Here is a 20,968-nt window from a genome sequence, read left to right on the forward strand (position 1 = left end):
AACAGGATGGATGTAAGCCTTCTTCATTGTTCTGATAACCACACATTTATCAACGGGAGAAAGCTCCTCTTTATTCCCAAGACCCTATCTATCTAGGCTTACTTACTACAAAGGGATAAAAGAGAACTGCCAATAGCGCTCTGACTGTACTTTAATACCCATCAATTGGTGTACCAATCTTAAGTTAACATGCAGTGAAAAACCTATTTACCCACACAGAAAAACAGAATTCAGAAACATGAAACTTATCAAATTCTCTTGATGTTTATTGACTGTCACATGACTGTAGAACAATTTTAACGGTAAGACTTCTGGTAGCGTGCACGAGCACCAGGTCCTCCAAATTTCTTGGATTCACAACGGCGTGGATCTGCAACCAGCAGAGTCCTATCATACTGGATTAGAATATCCTTGATCTCTTTCTTTGAAGCTTCATCAACATCTGTTTAAAAAAAAAAAAAAAAACATAAAAACCTTCAGTTTAAGAAGTTTCACATGGAACAAATCTATATTAATGTTTTTTGCACCAAAACTACCTGAAGCCATACATTTCCACTTAAGGCTAATACAACAATCAAAACAACTTACATTTTTGATAGTAAGCCACCAATGCTTTGGAAATAGCTTGACGGATAGCTGTTAAAAAAAGGTAACGGATCAGTAAGGACTGTAAATGTATTTAAAACTTAAAACAAAAATTGCCAGTTATATGAGAAACTTGCTGTCTTGTTTTTTGCTAAATTGTCCTTTCCCTCCTTGATCTCCCCTCCCACATACTCCATGTGACCTTTACTTTGGCAAATGTGAAGAAGTCCGTGCCAATAGGCTATCCACAGTTCATGTGTCGATTTGACAACGGCCAGATAGCCAAGGAACTGTACACAAGCAGTCTTGATCACCTTCTCTCCCGAGTACTAACACAGGTTCATCTTCTACCTACAAGCAGTCAACTTTCAAAACCTTAGAAACACAGTTCTTTGAAATGCCTATAATTTCCAACAAGGATAAAATTGATCAGTGTGTTCAAAGGCTAAGGAGGCAAAAGGAATGATGGGACAGTATGAGCAGTTCTAGCACATCTCAAAAAGAGGCCTGTAGCATAGTAACACAGTAATCAGAACTCAAGCCAGGAGTATGGGAGTAACTGTGAAGCTGATGTTAGGCGGTTATCTGGATCAGGATTTTGATAAAAATCTGAATTTTTTGAAAAATGGAATCAACTTTGAAACTAAAACATGCCTCTGCTCTTTATGGAGCTCCACATCACTAACCTATACCCTAAATGCAACAGCAGAACAAGTCTATCATATGTAAAAAGCAACTCTATGTGCAAGTATGTTCCCAATCTTCTCTACAAGGGGAAGAACCACCTAGCTTTGCGGGTCAGCTGAAAGATGCTTCTGAATAACCTAGAAATTTACAACTGAAGGTATAATTTCTAATGATAAATCCCCTTTTCCCCTCCCAAAATCTTTGTGCTCTGCTGCACTTGAACTGTCTTGTCACAAGGCAAGATGCAAAGATCGTTTCCTCAAAGTTTCATGAATTTACTTCATTCAGCTTACTCCAGATGTTACAGCTTTGTGCATAAAATATAACCAATAAGCCCTTAGTAAAAAACTACATTTGCACAGTGGAAAAAGAAATAGAACATCAAGATGCAGAAGTTACTATTCTAAACTCAAGCCTCTTAAATATGTGGCTTGACCTGTTCCAGCCCACACCAGAAATACCACCAAAAATCATACCATAGATTTGTGCTACATGGCCACCACCCTTTACACGGACTCTGATGTCAACACCAGCAAACCGTTCCTTCCCCAGGAGGAGGACAGGTTCAAGCAGCTGGGAAACAAAACACAGTAAGAAAATTAATTTGTGATCAGAAACAAGGATTAGAGCTTGTAGTAGGTTTACCAGATGTGAAGTTATTGAATGTTCTGAAAACTGGAACCTTGATTACACAAGCACACACCCAAGTTAAGCACACCTACAGAATTCTCTGACATCTACTAGTACTTCTGTCAGATAATCTTTCTGAAGTCTTGAATTTTCAAAAATCTTAACAGCAAAGCATATGCACATGGGAATTAAGAGTAAGGGAACAGTTTAAGTAGAATGCCATAACTACATCAGCATTAGAAAAATAAATCTATGTTATTAAAGTTGAAGACCTTAAGTACTTGTGGGTTGTTTTCTCCACTACTTATTACACTTTATATTCATCTACTCAGTTTTAGATGCTCTCAGCAGTGTTCAAACAACTTTACCAAGTCCTAAAGAATGTTTTAAACAGGACTGTTTTAAGTCACCTATTTCAATTAAAAAATGAAGTGCCGAAAATACTTCACATATTTACATTAATATACATGAATCCAGTTAAGCAAAACACTCACCCTTCCCAACAAGACAATCACAGAAAGTCAGTTTCCTGAATTTTGATAACAGTGTCTACATTTCAGGTGATCAGGTAACACACAACCAAAAATTTAGTACTGTCAATAAGGCAAGCAACTTTTCTTCATCCCCAAGCAATTATGAGCATAATGGTATTTTAAATTCCAAAGCGCGGGCAGGAGGAGATGGGGGAGGGGAGGCTGGGTGGATGCTTACTTTGTACTGCAGAGTTCTGGGCTCAATCATTTCCAGAGGTCTTCCATTCACTTTAATGAGGCCATTTCCTCTCTTGCAGTGGGCAACAGCGGTTGCTGTTTTCTAAAAACCCAAATGTGTAATAGTACAGCATTTCATTTTTGCAATAACAGTGTGAAGCAGATTTCTATTTAACAATCTAAAAATCTTAGTTTTATGTCCAAGATTAACATCTCACACTAAAAAGTACCACTCCTTACACTTCCAAGTATTGACTTGCAGTATTAAGACACTATCTTAATAAAATTACATTTATAGTTATAAATGCTATCTAGTTTTAAGATTTAGTTATAAATGAGGGAAAGAAACCCTCTCCATTCTCCAACACGGTATTTCTGTGGCTCATTTCCTCACAAGTGCCAAGTTACCTAGCATTATTCGAGCCACTGGATCCCAATAGTGCGAACTTGTATCTTCCCCCCAATTCATAACATGGCTCTCCGACACCGGCAACGATAAGCCAGGCCCCTATGGCCTGGGGACGACAGCGGCGGCCGCTCCGGAGTACACCAGAGAGAGAGGGCAGGGCTCCGACCCACAGAACCCAGGCCCCCTCTCTCAAAGAACAAATCTTTCCCTCCCGCTTCCGGCACGACGCTGGGGACACGGCGCGCTCCAGCGCCTACGGAGCGGGACACGTGGGCTGCCCAGCAGGCCTCGCCACCGCTGGCCCTCCCGCGCAGCAGCCCGGCCACACGGCCCTGGCGAGCCGGCACCGCAACTCCCGAGCTGGGGCTGAGGGAACCCGAGTGCGTAAGGCCCCAGGGCGCGGCTCAGCCCGAGAATGAGGAGGAGACGAAGCGGGCCGCAGCCCCCCAGCCTCACCTTCCGCCCGAAGACCTGGACGCTCTGCAGGGGACCCTTAGCCGGCATGACTCCTCCTGCAAGAGAGAGGGAAGTGGCGTTAGCACTGCCGGGGGAGAGAGCGCGAGCGGGGCGGTAGAGGCCGGAGCCCCCCTGACACTCACCCTCCCCTCAGCGGCAGCACCGGAAAAAGGGCGGACGGGGCTTCCCAGCCTCTTCTCAGGGGCAGTCGGGCCGTAAAGCGCAACGCCGGCTTCCGGCAGCGCGACAGGGCGTCTTGTCCGCTCCTCCCTCTGTCTGGCTGCGCTTTGCGGCAGCCGGAGGTGGGCGGGCAGGGGAGCGTGGGCGCGCGCTTTCCCTTAACCGCCATCCCGCGGCGTCCTGGGGAGGGCCGTGCCGTGCCGTGCCGTGCCGTGCCGTGCCGTGCCGTGCCGTGCCGTGCCGTGCCGTGCCGTGCTAGAGGGGCCGTGTTTGTGTCTCTCCAGCTCTTTCTGGAGGGGCTGTGCCTGCTGCCTCCGTCCTGGCAGAGAGGCGCGGCCTCTGGGCCCTGCGGCTGGTGGGAGAGGCGTGATAGGCGCTGGTGAGGGTTAAACGGGGTGGAGCGGGCTTTTGGTAAGGCTGCCGCTTTTGTGAGGTTCTCCGCCGTGACCTCGGCACGGTGGTGTAGGGCCTTTTCCCCGCGTTTTATTTTTTAAAAATTGCTTTTGTCGCACACGGAATTACTTCACTTTCTCCTTTTGAAGCAGAGGGAGGGAGTCCCGTTAGTCTCGGTGCGCGGTGGGTAGGCGCTGTCAGCCGCCCTTTAGGGAGGCAGGTTCTCGCACCGGGAGCCCGCGTGCTGGCTTAAAGCTGCTGCTTTCGCATCTGCCCTTTGGGGATGTCCCGCCGCTCCCCGGGAGGGAGCCCGGCCGCTTGCTCGCCGCCTCCGGGCGACCGGCGCTGCGCCCTGGGAGCCGCACAGCCCCTGCTCCAACGGGTGAGGGTAGGATGGGGCGGGCGGCGGCGGGCATCGCTCCCTGCCCGAGCTCCGACAGGGGTTACGGCAGCCTGAAGGATTTCTTGAGAGGGGTAAAGAGGGTGCACAGCCTGCGAGGGGCTTTTCCTTCAGTTACTTACGAAAGATCCGGTGTTGAGCACCATAGCGTACCTTCTGTTAGGTGTCCCAGTGACAAGCGGAACCCGGCTGGGCTTCTGGTAATAAAGAACAAAACGATGCCTTCCCCGAAGGTCACCCTTTGGACCTCCCTGAGATACAGCAGTACAAGCTACATAGCTTTTTTGGTTTTAAAGTTAAGTAAACTGCCGGAGAATATGAAGCATTAAACTGTATATTCTAGCATTGCGCACTGAGGCAGATTCAGGCAATTCTTTATACTCACTTAAATAGTCAACAACCATTATGTTTAAGATCAAGGCAAGGAGTTCTCGTTAGATTCAGGGCATCCACAGAGCACTGTCAATTCGAGCTTTTATCTGTTATCCTTGTATAATACCTCTCATAAAACATGGAATTTAAATCACTTTCAGACTGAAAATATTTTACTTCTAAGGGTCAGTATTTAGTATGCAAAATTTTCCAGGACAAAAGCAAAATCTGATGGAATAAGTTCATGCTTCTTAGATATTTTAAACGATAGAGATTTAAATTACTGTGATTAATTAAAAAATTAACTGCTCAAATGAAACAATCAGTTCCTTTGTCTTTGGACAGGATTTTAAATACTCAACATTAGTCATCAGTCATGTGAGGATTTAAACAAGCACTTAGCTTTATGCAATTTGAGTGATTAGTTTTATTCAAGTGAATAGTACTGTGCAGAACATGTAAGATTTAGCACATCTCAAACCCCCAATTGTACAAAGCTTTAACATGTGACCCGAAAAGTGATTTTTAAATTTTTTTTGTAAGGTTGTTTCCTAAGGAACACGTGTCTGTCATCCACTCTTTTCCCATTATTGGGGGAAGGGCAATGGTTGCCAGCTTGTTGGCCAATTTCAGGTAGCTTTCACAGAAGAACAGGAATTTCAAAACCAATTTAGCTTGTGCATATTTGGTGAAAATAGGTGGCTCTGTATAAGAGAGATCTTTTACTTGCATAATGAAAGCAGCTGCAGGAGCTGAAATATTAGACATTACAAAACCTTTTTGTAGGTGAAAAAGAGAAAACATAATACCTCCTTAACCCAGTTAGACAAAAAGGTTCTATTAAGATTTAGGATCAATCCAAAGGTGAGCCATTAGTAACTGAGTTTTGCTGGGTGCTCAGGGCACTTTTAAAGGAAAAGAAAGCAAATTAAATCTGTTCCTTTTGTGGGCTTTATCTGAGGCCTGCTAATGAAGACCTGTGTTTCAATACCAGGTACACCGTTAAATAGGGGGTTTTCAAATGTCTGCTTGTGTAAAGCTTATATTTTGGGAGCGTGCTTTCTTACGTCCTTCAAAATTCATCCTCATTTGGATGTTCATCTGCTGCATGCTCTTCCTGGAAATGAAAACATTCGTTCTAGAAGAGCCTGTGTATAAAACCAGTGATATGCCTACACATGTATCTTCCTGTTAGCAAAATAAGATAACCAACACATATTGATAGTGTTGCCCAGAAGATAAAGGCTTTATGCTGCTTCTCACAGAATCACAGAATCATTCAGGTTGGAAAAGACCCCTGGGATCATCGAGTCCAACCATCAGCCCTACTCTACAAAGTTCTCCCCTACACCATATCCCCCAACATCTCATCTAAACGACCCTTAAACACATCCAGGGATGGCGACTCCACCACCTCCCTGGGCAGCCTATTCCACTGTCTGACCACTCTTTCTGTGAAAAATTTCTTCCTAATGTCCTAAACCTCTCCTGTTGCAGTTTAAAACCATTCCCTCTCGTTCTGTCACTAATCACCTGTGAGAAGAGACCAGCACCAATCTCTCTACAATGTCCTTTCAGGTAGCTGTAGGGAGTGATGAGGTCTCCCCTTAGCTTCCTCCTCCTCAAACTGAACAGTCCCAGCTCCTTCAATTGTTCCTCATAGGATTTATTCTCCAGGCCCTTCACCAGCTTCGTTGCCCTTCTCTGCACTCGCTCCAGCACCTCGATAACCCTCTCGTATTGAGGTGCCCAAAACTGGCCACAATACTCCAGGTGTGGCCTCACCAGTGCAGAGTACAGGGGCACTATCACCTCCCTACTTCTGCTGGTCACACTATTTCTAACACAAGCCAGGATGCCATTGGCTTTCTTGGCCACCTGGGCACACTGCTGGCTCATGTTCAGTTGCTTGTCAATTAGAACCCCCAGATCCTTCTCTTCCAGACAGCTCTCCAGCCACACCTCCCCAAGCCTGTAGCGATGCAGGGGGTTGTTGTGGCCCAAGTGCAGGACCTGGCACTTGGCCTTGTTGAAGCTCATCCCGTTAATGTTGGCCCATCGATCCAATCTATCCAAGTCTCTCTGTAGAGCCTCCCTATCCTCGTGCAATCGACACTCCCACTTAACTTGGTGTCATCTGCGAACTTACTGATGATACACTCTATGTCCTTATCAAGATCATCAATAAAGATGTTAAACAGAAATGGTCCCAACAACAAGCCCTGAGGAACACACTTGTGACTGGCTGCCAGCTGGATTTAGCTCTATTGACCACCACTCTCTGGGACCATCCATGCAGCCAGTTCTAGCATAAAAATGGGAATAGGAGCTAAAAGGCATTTAGAAACCACCTGCCACAGAAATTAGGCTGTCACATGGGAAGAGAGACCATAAATATCACCATATACAAAAGAAACAAAAAGGAAGATGCTAGAATGGGAACAAAAACCTCAGGTAAGATACTATACTTTTAAGAAAAGTCCAAGCACTAACAATATCCCTACCTACTTTTAACATAGTAAAAATCTCCAAGCAGCACCTACAAACTCTTGACTTCACTTTTTATTTGTAAATAATTGCACCTGTGGAATGTAAGGCACTTCTTTGGCAGCCTTTTTTTCTAACCTTACTTTGCACGAGTGTGAAGAGTTGCGCAGCATGCAAAAGGATGAATAATCAGGCCTAGGGAAATGAAGGTGTATTTGCCGGTAAACTACTCTTACGAGAAAGAGTACTTCAGGAGAAAGCTGGCAGGTTTGAACTCACCTTGATAGGGCATTTTTATTATTTCCTAACAGGAGGAAAAATACTTGGATTTGACTCAAGTCTAAGTCTTTGATTTCACAGTGATTCTGTATTGTACTAACAGATGATCTCCTGTGTATCTTTGTACCAACAACTATCTTACAACTACTAAAGCTTTTACATGTGCATTCAGTGAGGTTTTAAGGAATTGAGAGTCTCTTGCTGCCTGATCTCCTCCACTGGAGCTGCTTTGACCTCATTGCAAGCTGTGGTGTAAGATGCTGTTGTGACCTCTCTCCTCCCATGGACCAGGCCCTTCTGCTCTATCGCTTTGCTGGAAGCAGATAGGGTACGGCAGCAGGGTATAGCACTATACGTGAATGTTTCCAATGATGTCTCCAGTTGTTTCCTCACTTTGTGACAGGAGCACAAACGTTGTGTAGGTAACATGGCTCCATGGGGAGGAAGGCTGGAAGGAAATAGCAGGAAATAGGCAAAGGTGGATTAAGCAGAATCAGTGAGCTGAGCTGGGCTGAGCAGAGCAGCATTTTATCTGTTCATCTGGAAATTTGCCAGTGTGGAGCATATGGAAAACTGCAGTACAAAACCTGGGTGTCAGTCCACTGCCCACCAATCCTGTCAGGCTGATGTAGTGCAACCAGTGAATTTTAAATGTATACTTAGTTGTTACTTGAATGCTAACAGAGATTTTGTTTGCCATCCCTATGCAGGAGTCAAATATATTGAAGATTTTTGCTGTTTATGTGTTCGTATGTTTGGTTTGTTGTCCTGTTGTTTTTTTTCCTGGGATTTTATGTAGCTTGGAATTTAAAATAGCAATTGACTAGACTTCCATGTGAAATCATGATGTTGGTTCTCCACTTAGGCCTTGTCATCTTTCAAATCAAATTCACATGTAAGTTCAAAAGGTAAACATTCCAAGAGGACAGCATTTTAGCTTCCACTTAACACAGAAGTATGTAGCTACTGAGAGTGTGAGGCAACAAAGAGTCAAGGTCAGTATGTTAACAAGGCCAGCTGTAATGTGACTCTAAAGTTCCTCCTATTTAAAGGAGAGAAAATGCTCTCCATGGAAAAATAGTGTGAGAATTATTGAGATTATCTTCCTCATGTATTGTCTGAAACAGAAAGGTGAGAGCTATGGCAAAATATGGTTAGTTACTTCTATGTATGTTGTCATAGAAAATAGAAAAAATCAAAGTAAAGGGGAATTTAGGGGAAATAGGAAGAAAAATTCCTTCTACATAGTCTATAATCACATTAAAAAAAAAAATCATGCCTTCTACCAAAATGTCCCAATTTACAATTGAATTGTACATTATAGAATTTTTTTAGCAGAGTGGATAATTTTAACCAGGGAAAATATTTGTTCATATTTCATGCATGATAAACAAAGCATATTCACTGAAGTTTTTACTTCAAACAGCAAAATCATCTCTATAGACTTCAGAAGGCTTCTGTCTTGCAGATTTGTACATTTTGAAAATCGGTGGGTTCCTTCACTGAGAAGTATGAAGTATTTCAGGAAAGAAGATACTAACGTTCTTTTTTTTTTACAATCTGAAAGATCTGGGATACCAGAATATAGTTCTCATATTACATTTTGCAACTGATGCATGTTTGATGATAAAGTGTAATTAGCTAATGGATCCCATTATTTCTGATGCTTGCTTTTCACAGATTGTATTCATCCAGGCAGCAGCTGAAGAGTTTTCTAAACTCAATTAGTGCAAGAATGCTGTGACCAATGGAAAAATGTTTGATGCATGCCAGAAAACAAATCTTCCCAGCTCTTGGAAATATGTTCTGAAAACAAATAAGGATCACACAAGATTTTCATATTAAATAAATATTTTTTTCCTAAGAAAATATTTAAAATCTAAAGCAAAATTTTTGGTTTAATTATCCTTCTCTAAGGAAGCTCTATAGCATAAGATCTGGAACATAAGGATATGGATTATCCTGATTCGTGTGAATACTGACTCCCATTTACAGATTATAAATGTTAATGTCATATTGAGATTGAGAACACAAGCCAATTTGTAATGTAGAAATTGTCACAGTGATAGGCATATTCACACTGAAATTCATTGACTGTAAATAATTAGTAATACAATAGATTACTCAGGACCCATTCTTAGCATTTTTACTTGGGAAAAATCACAATTAGTGATTGTCTTGACTTTAGTTTTGAATGAATAGGATAGCTCTGTCAGTACAATAAACAAAATACAAAGCCCGTCTTGAATCTGAACATATAGACAGACATAATGTCAAGGCTTATTGGTTTAGCTCCGTTACCTGACTTGCTGCTGGAATCTGAAAAATGTTGTGACTTAAATTTACAACATGCATCCTATTTACAATGTCTGGAAATTCATATTATCAGTTAAGATAATATAGCTGGGAAGTGATAGTGTACTAACTGCTCATTTTAGAATCTGTCCATATAGTAAAGGATAAAATTTTTAAATCTAGGACTTGGATTTGGAATATGACTTCATCTACATTCAACCTCTCTTGCACTATACAAGGCTTTAGTGAAACTTATTGATAATAAATTACAATACTTAAAGCTCTTCTCCTGTACATCTGCAGAAGCTGCTCTTAAGCATGTGTGCGTGAGCTCATACACTCACACTTTCATATGTCAACAGGAATAGAAGTTGTAAGAAGCTGACCGGGCAACAACCCAGTACCCCCAAGCTACACAAATAAGCTAACAAGTAAATAGAATCATGTACATGAAACAATTTATTTTTTTAGAACAGAACAGCATCTCCAAGCTTCCTGCTGTATTTTGCTGCCCCTGGAGGCTGCTTCTCAGTTTAGTTCCCTTTTTTAGAAACTAAACACAGCAGGGTCCAGTGGGATCCAGCTGCCCTCTCTCAACTCTTCTGCAGAGAGAGGAGTTGTCCTGGGTCTTAGCTTCCGCAGGCCTGTTGAGATCCTTTCTACTTTCCTATGTTAAAGAAATTTGGGGAAGAGTGACGACAGAAATGGACACCTATTTTGTACGTCTTTAAAATATAGGCTTTCTGCCCCAGCTGGCTTAGTTATGTTCAGATTACAAATGCGGTATCTCACTCCATGATCTGTAGATCTACACTTCTCTTTAAATCTCACTTTTGATGTAACACGTGCAGACCATTGCTATCTTCTAGGTAGATGAAAAGGTGTGATTATTGTTATTGACTGCAGAAATAGAGTATTAATTATGGACACATTCAATCTGCTGAAACATCGATCATGGTTTAGATCAGAAAGAGGTAGGTTTCTGTGAAGTTATATTAATCGCTACTGAGGTCATTTCTATTTCTGATTTTGAATCTGTTTGTTTTTTCAAGTGAAACATTTTCCATTGCCTGTGGTAAGAGGGCAGATAAGGCAGAAGTATCAGAGCTCGTGAACTGTTGTATACTTGCTGACCTACCAGAGAACTGAGACATTTTCTCCAGAAACTGGAGCAGCTGAACTCTGGAGGAGAATGAACCCTTTTGGCAAGGCTTTGTAAGGGCTCTGGATGGAAAATCTTGTGTTTATGAAGCAGAGGGAGCATTCGTTTCTACGTAATGACTGTCCAGCCTGTAGCATTAAGGGAAAAGAATAATACATTTTATTCACACAGGGCTGAATACAGATAGGTTATCTGGATGCTGCATGCTGCCGGGACACATGGAATCATCGAACCCAGCAGAGACCTCATCTGGTGTAGGATTGACAAAGTGGTTGTTACCTGTTACCAGCTGTAGCTCTTGAACTGAGACAGCGGTCAGTTCTCAGTGCCTTGTTACATGTTAATAGCTGATGCATTTTAAAGTAATCTGTCCACCCCCACCTAGCCCTTTGTTCAGAGACAGTGGTGAAGAAGTCATAGGGACTGGTATCTCCAAATGGCTCTTTTGTAGTTCTTTCCTCCACTGTTCCCAAGAGAATCTATCCTGTAATATCTACCCACTAGGAGATCTACACGCAGTTCACAGAAACACAAACACATGCAGTATTACAACACGCGTATTAAAATGACATTTTTTTACAAGATCAAAAACAGATAAAAAAAATAAAGTGCTGTGGGAAAGCTTTTACCAAATAAAAATGTCTGTGGAGGCTTGATCATACGTGGGCCTGTGAATAACACTCAGGAGACTATAAACTTTAGACAAACCAGATGGTTAGACAGCAAACCAGATGGTTTTATTTATGCAGACAAAGTTCACATTTAGTGAGGTACTTTGTTCTTCTAGAGAAGCTTTTGCACACAAAGTAAAAGAATTATATACGTGTCCTATGACAATGGACTGTAACATTCATACAAATGTAAGATACAGTCCTTGCTCAGAAGAATTTAGTCTAAGATGAAATGTAACACAGGAGTTGACCAATGATAGAGAGAGAAAAGTAGGAGAGAAACTACAGGCTGTTACTGATGGGTTTCAACTAGGAACTAACTCTCCTTTCCAATATCGGTGAAGTTAACCACACTGACCTTCTAGTCCTTTGGTTTTAGTTTTACTGCAAACACAGAAGGTACATTTGTCTTAACTATAAGATCAGTTGGTATGGATATACTGACTTTTCCTTCTCTTTTAAAAGCTGCTTCATCAAAACCTGTTAAAATCTCAAGGTAAATTGAAATGCCTTTTGTGAATTGTCATCTGTCCTCATTTAGCTGTGCTTCAGCCACTCCAAGAAACTGTTGCCCTGTCTGGTGGGGGTCAGTTCTCTGCCAGAATGGCAAACAATAGGTGGATTCCAGATTATTTCAATGCAAAGTCAACATCTCAACCTTATACTAGCTCTACTGTTCAGGCAGTAGCCTCCAGCAACACAGCAGTCATAGCAGCTTATCATCTATAACGTCTTAACACAACTCTCTTTTGAATGTTTATGCCATAATTTCACAGGAGCTTTTGACCCAGATTTTTTATATTTTTTTTCTGATGGTGCTACCTATAGCTTCTTGCTGATCTTAGAAAAAAATATTTCTGGAAAGTGTATTTCCACAGTCTTAACGTAGGTGTGGCATAGTGTCACATATATTGTGATTAGCAGATTAAGAAGCAAAAGAAATTGCTTTGGTTACTTTCTTAATGTAGCTTAAAAAACCCAGATCCATTCCTTATGAAGAATCACACCTAATTTGTAAACACTTCTTCATCAGAGATCCATTCTCAACTCTTCCTATTTATATTCCATCCAAATTTCAGCTTTGCTGAAAATTCCGTCTTATCCATATTCTTGTTCAGCTACTGGTTTTATAGAAGTGTTCTTTAAGGGCTATGACTGCTCAGTAGAGCTATGGGGATTCAGAAAATACAGAGCAGATAGATAAAAGATTTCACTGGTACCAAAAGTGTCAGACTGATCTAAACATTAGAAAGACCACCTCATGATTTTTCCTGGAAAGTGTTATCTTTCCAAAATAAATATCATAGAAATGATGGCACTAGCATTGCATCTATGAAGTACAACAAAAGGAAAAATTTTAAAAATCAAAATTAATTATATAATTTTATGGCAATCAAAATCAAGGAAAAAGTACAATATCACAATATGAGAAAAAACTGAGCTGGGGCAAAAAACCCCATCACTCAACACATCAACACAGAAATTACAGTTCCCCTACAGAATAGGAGACCCATATGTATTTCAAACTGTAAAACAAATGAAGTAGAATTTTTCTCTAGTTATTGAATACAGGCATTGAATGGACACCAGAGAAATAATAATGCCTTGCCAAAGCAAGATATCTCTCACAGTGTGAGATATGCATGCTTTGTACATGACCCTTCATGCTCCAACAGGCACTTTGGATGTTGTTTCACTTCTGTAAGTCAGATGCTGCTTTGCGCTCCATGGGAATCCCCGAGTTCAGCACATTTTCTTTGTGAGGTATCAACCATATAGCATCAAAGAAAGGTATTACTCAGAACAGTAAGCAATAATCCTCCCACAGTGATGATCGTTGCACCTCAAATAATGTGTTGCACCTTGAACACTGTGTTCAGTTTTGGGCCCCTCACTACAAGAAAGACATTGAGGTGCTGGAGCACTTCCAGAGAAGGGCAACTCAGCTGGTGAAGGGTCTAGAGAACAAGTCTTATGAGGAGCAGCTGAGAGAGCTGAGGTGGTTTAGCCTGGAGAAAAGGAGGCTCAGGGGAGACCTTGTCACTCTCTACAACTACCTGAAAAGTGGTTGTAGCAAGGTGGGTGTCAGTCTCTTCTCCCAAATAACAAGCAGTAGGATAAGAGGAAATAGCCTCAAGTTGTGCCAGGAAAGGTTTAGACTGGGTGTTAGCAAAAATTTCTTCACCGAAAGGGTTATCAAGCTTTAGAAGAGGCTGCCCAGGGAAGTGGTTAAGTCACCATCCCTGGAGGTATTTAAAAGACGTGTAGATGTGGTGCTTAGGGACATAGTTTAGTGGTGGACTTGGGAGTGTTAGGACTCAATGATCTTAAAGGTCTTTTCCAACCTAAGTGATTCTGTGATTCTATGTTTCTATGATCGTTGCCTGTAGTCTTACACACTAGAAGATACTGTTGATGCAAGCTTGCAAAGTCTTGTCAAATGAAGGAGTTTGGAGGGTAATGTAAGTATGGAAATACAAAGTCTGCTGATTTTATACCACACAGAAATCAGTAGCTAGATTGGAAATTAACCCCAGGTTTCAAAAATGTTTAAAATCTATATGGCATTTAGGTGCCTAACCCCCAAAGGAATATAAAACCTCTGCTTTTAAGTAACTTAGGAGCCTGAATTCTGTTTGCACAATGACATAGACTCATAGTCTATATTTAATTGAAAGTTAATTACATTTGACTTTTTAAAGTATCTGTAAGTTTTGAAAGTAGGTCTTCTGTTCATTATCACTGAAAGCCTTTGGAACATTTATTTTTCATCTAGCATGCTCTCTGTATCGAGGGGAATAGCCCTCTCTGTTCTAGCAAATCCATTATTTGGTAGGGGCTGAAAGCAAACAGGACAAGTATCTATCTCTCAGACAGGCCAGGGTTATGGGACAAATGCAGCATTGAATGTAAAGATACTCTGAACTGTTATTCTTATGTAAACACTTTTTTTTTCCTTTTTTTTTTTTTTTAAGATTCAAGTTAAAAGCTCTTCAAGTCTGTTTATTGTGCATTCTGGACTCAGTTGCTAGGCGTTTATTTTAAGAGTTAAAGTATTTTAACAAAAAGGTCCCATATAATCTCTACCATGTAATTCCATTCCATGGTCAGTGACATTTTAGATAGATAAACCATCAGCATAACTTCACAATCATTCCAAAATCAGTTTAATGATAATTATGTATTTTTGCCACATCATATGGAGCTGATAGAAATATTTTTTTTTATCCACAGAAAGCATCAGGTTTCAAAACTGCTGGAGTTTGATTTTAATGTATTTGGTGTTTATACCTTTTTAATTAAAATAATAGAAGACTTGAGATTTTCCATATTAATTTTTAAAACATCATTCATACAGTTCACATGTAATAGAAATAATTTTAATCATGCTTCAATAAAATATTAAAATGCAATATAGTGGTTTATCGTTTTGAACATAAGTTTTTGCAGTTAGTTGTATCTCATATGAGTTTGACAGGATACTTGCCTTTCAACAGCCCAAAGAGTCAAACCATCATTTGTGGAAAAAGAAAAAAAAGATCATCTTGTCTCTGTGTGAACTCAGCCTGTGCATGCATGAATTTCCTCTATGCAATTATAAAATCCTATGAATACAAAGACTTAAGCAAACTAACTGGTAGTTCTGACTGCACATGCATACAGCTTTTGCCTTCAGCATCAGAAACTGCACAGTCCTCATCAGTCTTCCTGATTTAATTTTAATTCAGTGCCTTTATTGATTGCTTGCAAAATGTGGTCATTTGGAAACCGCAGCAACTGAAATATTGATTTATATAAAGCAGCATCATTGCAAACTTCTCTGCTTAGAGTTTGCAATGCACATTTTATCTAAAGTCTCTAGGTTTCTGTTAATGTCTGCATGTTTGGATTTCAAATTTTGTTGGCATATGTCCCTAAGTAACAATGTGACAACTGTTCAATAGGTAGCTCTGGGTCAAACGATATAACTCTGCTTTAAGTAATATATGTAGTTATTCTTTCCCAAACATCCAAAGAAACTACGACGTTATGGGATGTCCTGAGAATGAGAAAGTAATCTCAAAATGCACTTTCTTTCTGCTATTCCTGCATTGACTCTCTAGAGGAAAGACTGGACAGAGAATTTAGGTCAGACAGAAGGTTTACACCTTGTACAGTGCCAGCTCATGCTGCTCGAACTACACTATAAAGACCAACTGATGATTTCACATGTGACTGTTGCATAACTATCTAGTGATCAGACTTCTAGCCCTTCTAATTTGAGCTAGATTTTAAATCAGTTCACTTAAAGTGACCTTTGCAACTTCTGTCATCTGTTTGGGGTCCTGTAGAAGTGCCTGTTACCGAAGACCTTCTCAAATACAGTTGAAAACTGTGGTAGAATGTTTTTTTCAGTCAATGATCTATTCATCCCTTTCCCACTCCACATATCCATCTCTCCCCTCCTTGCTAATTCACTCCTTATGCTTTATCCCTTTGTTTCTCTTTATAGTCAGAGGATTGTGACAAGCCTGGAATGGACTCAGTGCTGATCTAAGTGTGGTATGATCTAAGGGTGGTAGGGTATGGGGAGGGTGAAGCCGGGCTAGCATGCAGGCCTACGTAGCTCTGGGTGCCTTTGAGACATGGAAGCAGAGATCACACCAGGTCGGCATTACTGCCAGCTGCCATGGGGGTGAATGCTAAAGCTCCCTTAGCTTTTCCATCACCACTGAGCAAGAACCGCACTTCAAACCCCATCATTACATAGTGGAGAAGCTAAACTGAAGTGTGTTTGCACTAACTCAAATTCGTCTCTACTAATCCCTACTAAAGAACAACTAGAAATCAGCTGATTTACATTAGTTTCACTAACTCAAAAATAATGCCTGAAAAAATGTTGAAATAAACTGTGACATGGATCCAAAAAACAACGTTTTTCAGGCTGACTTTGTCAGGGAGCAGGAGGAGCAGGGCTGCTCCTCAGAGCGGGGTAAGCCGAGAGCTAAGGGTGACCCCACTGCAGGCAGTGCCTCACCAAAGGGGCACCATCCCACAGGGGCTGAGCTGGGGGCTGGTAACAGGGTCTGTTTCACAAATTTTATTATTTTGTTTTTGCAAGCATGGAATTCTTTTTAATTTGTCTGCTTCTGTGAAAATTCCACAAGCCCTGGATACCACCTACTTATCAAGAGAAATACTTTACTGTATTTCAGTATAAAAATGTTGTGAATTGATTAACTTTTTGTGAGCTTTGGTCCTTTTGAACTCTCCCATGGCTTCTCTGGTGGCTGTAGCTGACAGTTTGAGAAGCACTGCTCTAGCCAATAGTTTAAATTGTCAGCAAACTGCTTTGTTAAATTAAAAAAAAATATTAACCTGGAAGTAATCAGGCAGCTTTCTTGAACATGAAGCCCGAGATGCCTGCTGGCATTTAGGTAACCGTGGTATTTATTTGTAGTGAAACTGTCTCCAGAGGCCTCCACCACCCTAAAATGTTTGTTGTTCTCCTCTCCTCGGGCACATGTATCCGGTGTCACCCCATAGCCAAGAGGCTTGAAAAGAAACAGGAACCCGTCAACAGTGGGTGGGGAGAAAAGCTGTGGGGCTACCGAAGGGGCCTGGTAAAGGGTGAGCAGGTGATGAGGGGCAGAGCTGCAGGCTCAGCTGGTCTGAGTCCTCACCTACTGCTATCTTCAGTGAACTCCACATTCAAGTTTAGACTCCTCAATTTGCAAATCATCATTGATGCTTATATGCCTTTTTGGGTTTTTTTTAGCCTTTCCCCATGATTTGTTCTCAAAAGGCTGTTTCTGCTGCCCTGGGAGAGCAGCAGGAAGCCCCAGTCATTCTGTGTTTCCCCCTCCATCTCACAGCCCCGACAGAGCCCTGGCTGTGCCAGCTTTACTTGCACACCAGGGGCTCCCTCTGCCATCTTCTAAAGAGAGTAGGAGGGATTAGGGTTCTCGCCTGTACCTTGTTCACAACACTGAAACACGTGCCTTCCTGTACAAGCTATACCCACCTCTGTATTTAGGTTACTTTAGCCCGTGTATTTTATGTTTTTCAGAAAAAAAAAAAAAGGGGGGGGGGGGGCAGCTTCACTAGGGCACTCCAGCAATGCAAAGCAACAGTAAAGCCTGCTTAACTGGGCAATTAAACTTTATGACTGCTCTGCATCCCTGAAGTAGTAATAGGCAACCAGACTGCACCAGGAAATCTCGCCCATCAGCTGGAAAAACTAAGGATGCACAAATACCTCCTCAGACCAGCGCCCAGTCCGTGCAGAGAGGTTGAGCATCATCTCTGGCCCAGCTGAGTCACGCTGGCTGCAGGATGTTGAGAGAACACATTTACACAGAGTTTAGGCAGAGTTTACCTTTGCAGGAATGCAGGCATAGCCCCTTCTTCTTTAAAATGTACTTTTCATTGTTTATAATGCAAGTCCACTGAAGATGATGGTGCTTGAGGCATAAAAATTGGACCCTGATCTCGTCAAACCCTTAGGCTGTGTGTGAGCAGAAAAAAACCTGAAATCTGTGGTGATGTTTTTAGGTTCAAATCTTACTTTTCAGGAGTGGTGCTGATGTAAAAATTTGTCTTTGTTTCTAGTTATTCATCTGGAAATAGAAGAATACTGCTATCAGTCTCATCACCATTTTGTCAGTCTTTCTTGGAGACTGTTGTGATCACTAGCATTGTTTGTTTAAAAAATGAAAATCACAGAAGTGTTCTGAGCACAGGAGTCAGGTCCAGGAGCAATGCTGGTGGCGATCTGCGCTCTGAGTCTGCTCCTGACACCCTAGGTGACCTTGAACCAAAGTCCTAGGTCTGAGCACTACCTCCTTTGGGAAAGCTGAAGTCTGGGTTTGAAGCTTGCATTTTAAACCTACCCCTTCAAATGTTTTCTGTAACTATCTGGTAGTATTTCTTGAAACACCTTTTCTGGAGGCAAGGCATTAAATATGCCAGGAAGGGGTTAAGTGGGTCTAACTGTTTCATAAAGGCAGGCATTTTGTTACTCCCTAAGGAAATGGGAGCTACTTTTTAGAGAAAAAAGGGACATGGGCTGTGCACAGTTCTGAACTACCCACAAAAAGGTTCAAGATGAATTATGTAGAGATTGTAACTGGAATATGAAGTTATTGCTAATATCCTTGTCTGTGAGAACTGTCTCTAGGAAGAAGAAGAATTTTTATTCTGAAGCAGGAAGATTTAGTTTAAGATTATGTAAGTAAAGCACCCCCACAAAACCTGCTATTCCTTTTTCTCACTCCATTCACATTAAAAAATATACTTGTTCTGTTATAAAGCACTTATTTTGCACTTACTCTTAGCCATGCAAGTAGCTGGGAAATGTCCCTTTTAGATTTTGTGGCTGCTTAGTTACCACAGCTTCTTGCTATCCAAATAGACTTGCTCTGTCAGGGCTGCGAGATGGGGAGAGATAAACACAGGGAGCAATTGTGGCTTCCTGCCACCAGCCCTGCTCAGAAGGCAAGAAAGCAATAGCAGATGAACCGTTTCTGCAGCGGCGGTGGGAAGCTGTGGCCTCACAGGAATAGGGCAACTGAAAAACACAACTGAATATCCTGAGAGCAGAATAAGTAATGTCAAATAATGCGGTCTCTTCTAGTTCCACTTTGCTTGTGCAATAGTTTTGAGGCAGCTGTTACTCTGCCAGGATGCCTGGAAATAATCTGTGTAGATATGCATAGAAAGTATCCCATTAATTAATGCAGTGGGATGCTCTATATGCAAAACTTACTATGGTGGCAGCCAAATTAAAAATTATGTAATACAGTCATTTATCAGTTGCAACTGTTGCATCAGTGTTGCCTAAAAGTAGCTGCCAGGTGTTGAGTTTTGTCACCTAACCATACATTTTCCTTGTTTATTCAGTTTCGGAAACTGTGACTAGAAAGGAACAAAAAGAAAATTAGCTGATGGGAGAGAAAATAAGAGAAATGAAACAAAACTAATGAAGTTGAAATTAGAGAAGCACCAGCAGTGCGAAAGAGGCAAGATCCAAAACACGAACAGCTCTCAAGGAAACTAGCCTTTCCGTTCACTTTGGTGGGTTGTGGAGCAGGCAAACTGCAGGACTCATTTCTTCTCTTCTAGCGCTTTGTAACAGGAGTTTAATCAGAACCACTTTTGCAGAGAGAGGGAAATAACATCATCTGTTTGTTGGTTTTTTAACTTTCAGTGAGGTTGCATGGGGTGCAATTAACTGGTGCTAACAGTAGCTAAGCCCAACTATGTTTCATGCTAAAGGAAAGTTACACAATGCTGTGGGTGGCAGAGTATTTCTGGGAGGCACACTTTGCTGCTGACTGTGCTTGCATCACTTCCTGATTGACTGATGTGATATATTTTTATTTTTATTTGGCTTTTTTCTCAAACCACACATTACACTTGCATGCTGTTTGCAGAGTTAGGTTTTGAAGAGAACAAAAACGCTCAAATCAAGGTGCACTGTGTTTTAATGTAAACTCTCTCTTTTTTTATTGTTTCGCTCTGCTAAAGCACTGAATAAAAAGAGAATGGCTTTATTGAATTAAAATTATATTCCTTGCAATATTTATCATAATTTTAGTTCACTTTACTTTGGGCTGTCCTCAGCTCACAAGCTTTGTTAATATGCTGCAGATTTCTGAGTCGACAGTGGGTAACTGTGAGGAGCCAAGAGCTGGTCAGGATGGACTTGGAGTTTTAACTCACAGGAAACTGTAGGAGGTAGTTTAGATTTAAGGGTTTTTTTTCCATGGGAAAAAGATACCTCTTCTGTGTCCCCTGTGCATGGGAGAGATGTGAAAGAAGGGAGGTCTGGCGATTTTCTGCTTTCCTACTTAGCAAACCCATGACAGAACTGCCAGCGTCCTACCCTTTAGCCTACTGTGTAGCACTGACCAAATATTTTTGATGAAATGATTAAAAGAAATGGATTTAATTAGGATATATTACACACTCAGATTCAATCTCTATCAGGACTAGAGGGGAATACAACTCTGGGAAATAGTGTTTCAATTTGTCTGGTGTTTCTGCATGACATTGTTTAATCAAAACCCATTTGTTTCATTGAATTAGTCTTGATTACGTTTTTACTATTAACATGGACTAGGCAACAAGTTTAACTTTGAGAACCAAAATTTATTCTTTCTTGTGCTACAACAGTGAAGGGTATGGGATGACAATCAAAAGTAGACATGGTACATCATTCAAAAATGACAGCTCGTCAGCTGAGCTGTGTGAGCACTCTTAGATGTAATG

The 20,968-nt window shown here is 41.3% G+C and overlaps 1 protein-coding gene across 1 annotated transcript; it reads right to left on the minus strand.

Annotated features, from left to right (window-relative positions):
* Positions 1–245: 245 nt before the first annotated feature.
* On the minus strand, positions 246–3,736 carry RPS16 (ribosomal protein S16). Its single transcript, XM_074827147.1, has 6 exons — positions 3,621–3,736; positions 3,478–3,533; positions 2,614–2,715; positions 1,749–1,845; positions 589–636; positions 246–442 (listed from the first exon to the last, which is right to left on the minus strand). Exons 2-6 carry the CDS (start codon positions 3,523–3,525, stop codon positions 297–299), a joined length of 441 nt encoding a protein of 146 aa, XP_074683248.1. The 5' UTR covers positions 3,526–3,533; positions 3,621–3,736; the 3' UTR covers positions 246–296.
* Positions 3,737–20,968: the final 17,232 nt, after the last annotated feature.

This window comes from Strix aluco, chromosome 5, assembly GCF_031877795.1.
Source record: "Strix aluco isolate bStrAlu1 chromosome 5, bStrAlu1.hap1, whole genome shotgun sequence".
Classification (NCBI taxonomy): Eukaryota; Metazoa; Chordata; class Aves; order Strigiformes; family Strigidae; genus Strix; species Strix aluco.

Coding starts and splice junctions, on each gene's coding strand:
- RPS16 (XM_074827147.1), bottom strand. CDS start 3,525: ATGCCGGCTAAGGGTCCCCTGCAGAGCGTCCAGGTCTTCGGGCGGAAG. Junction 2,716..3,477: donor TCCAGGTCTTCGGGCGGAAG/GTGAGGCTGGGG, acceptor TTGGGTTTTTAG/AAAACAGCAACCGCTGTTGC. Junction 1,846..2,613: donor CCAGAACTCTGCAGTACAAA/GTAAGCATCCAC, acceptor TTTGTTTCCCAG/CTGCTTGAACCTGTCCTCCT.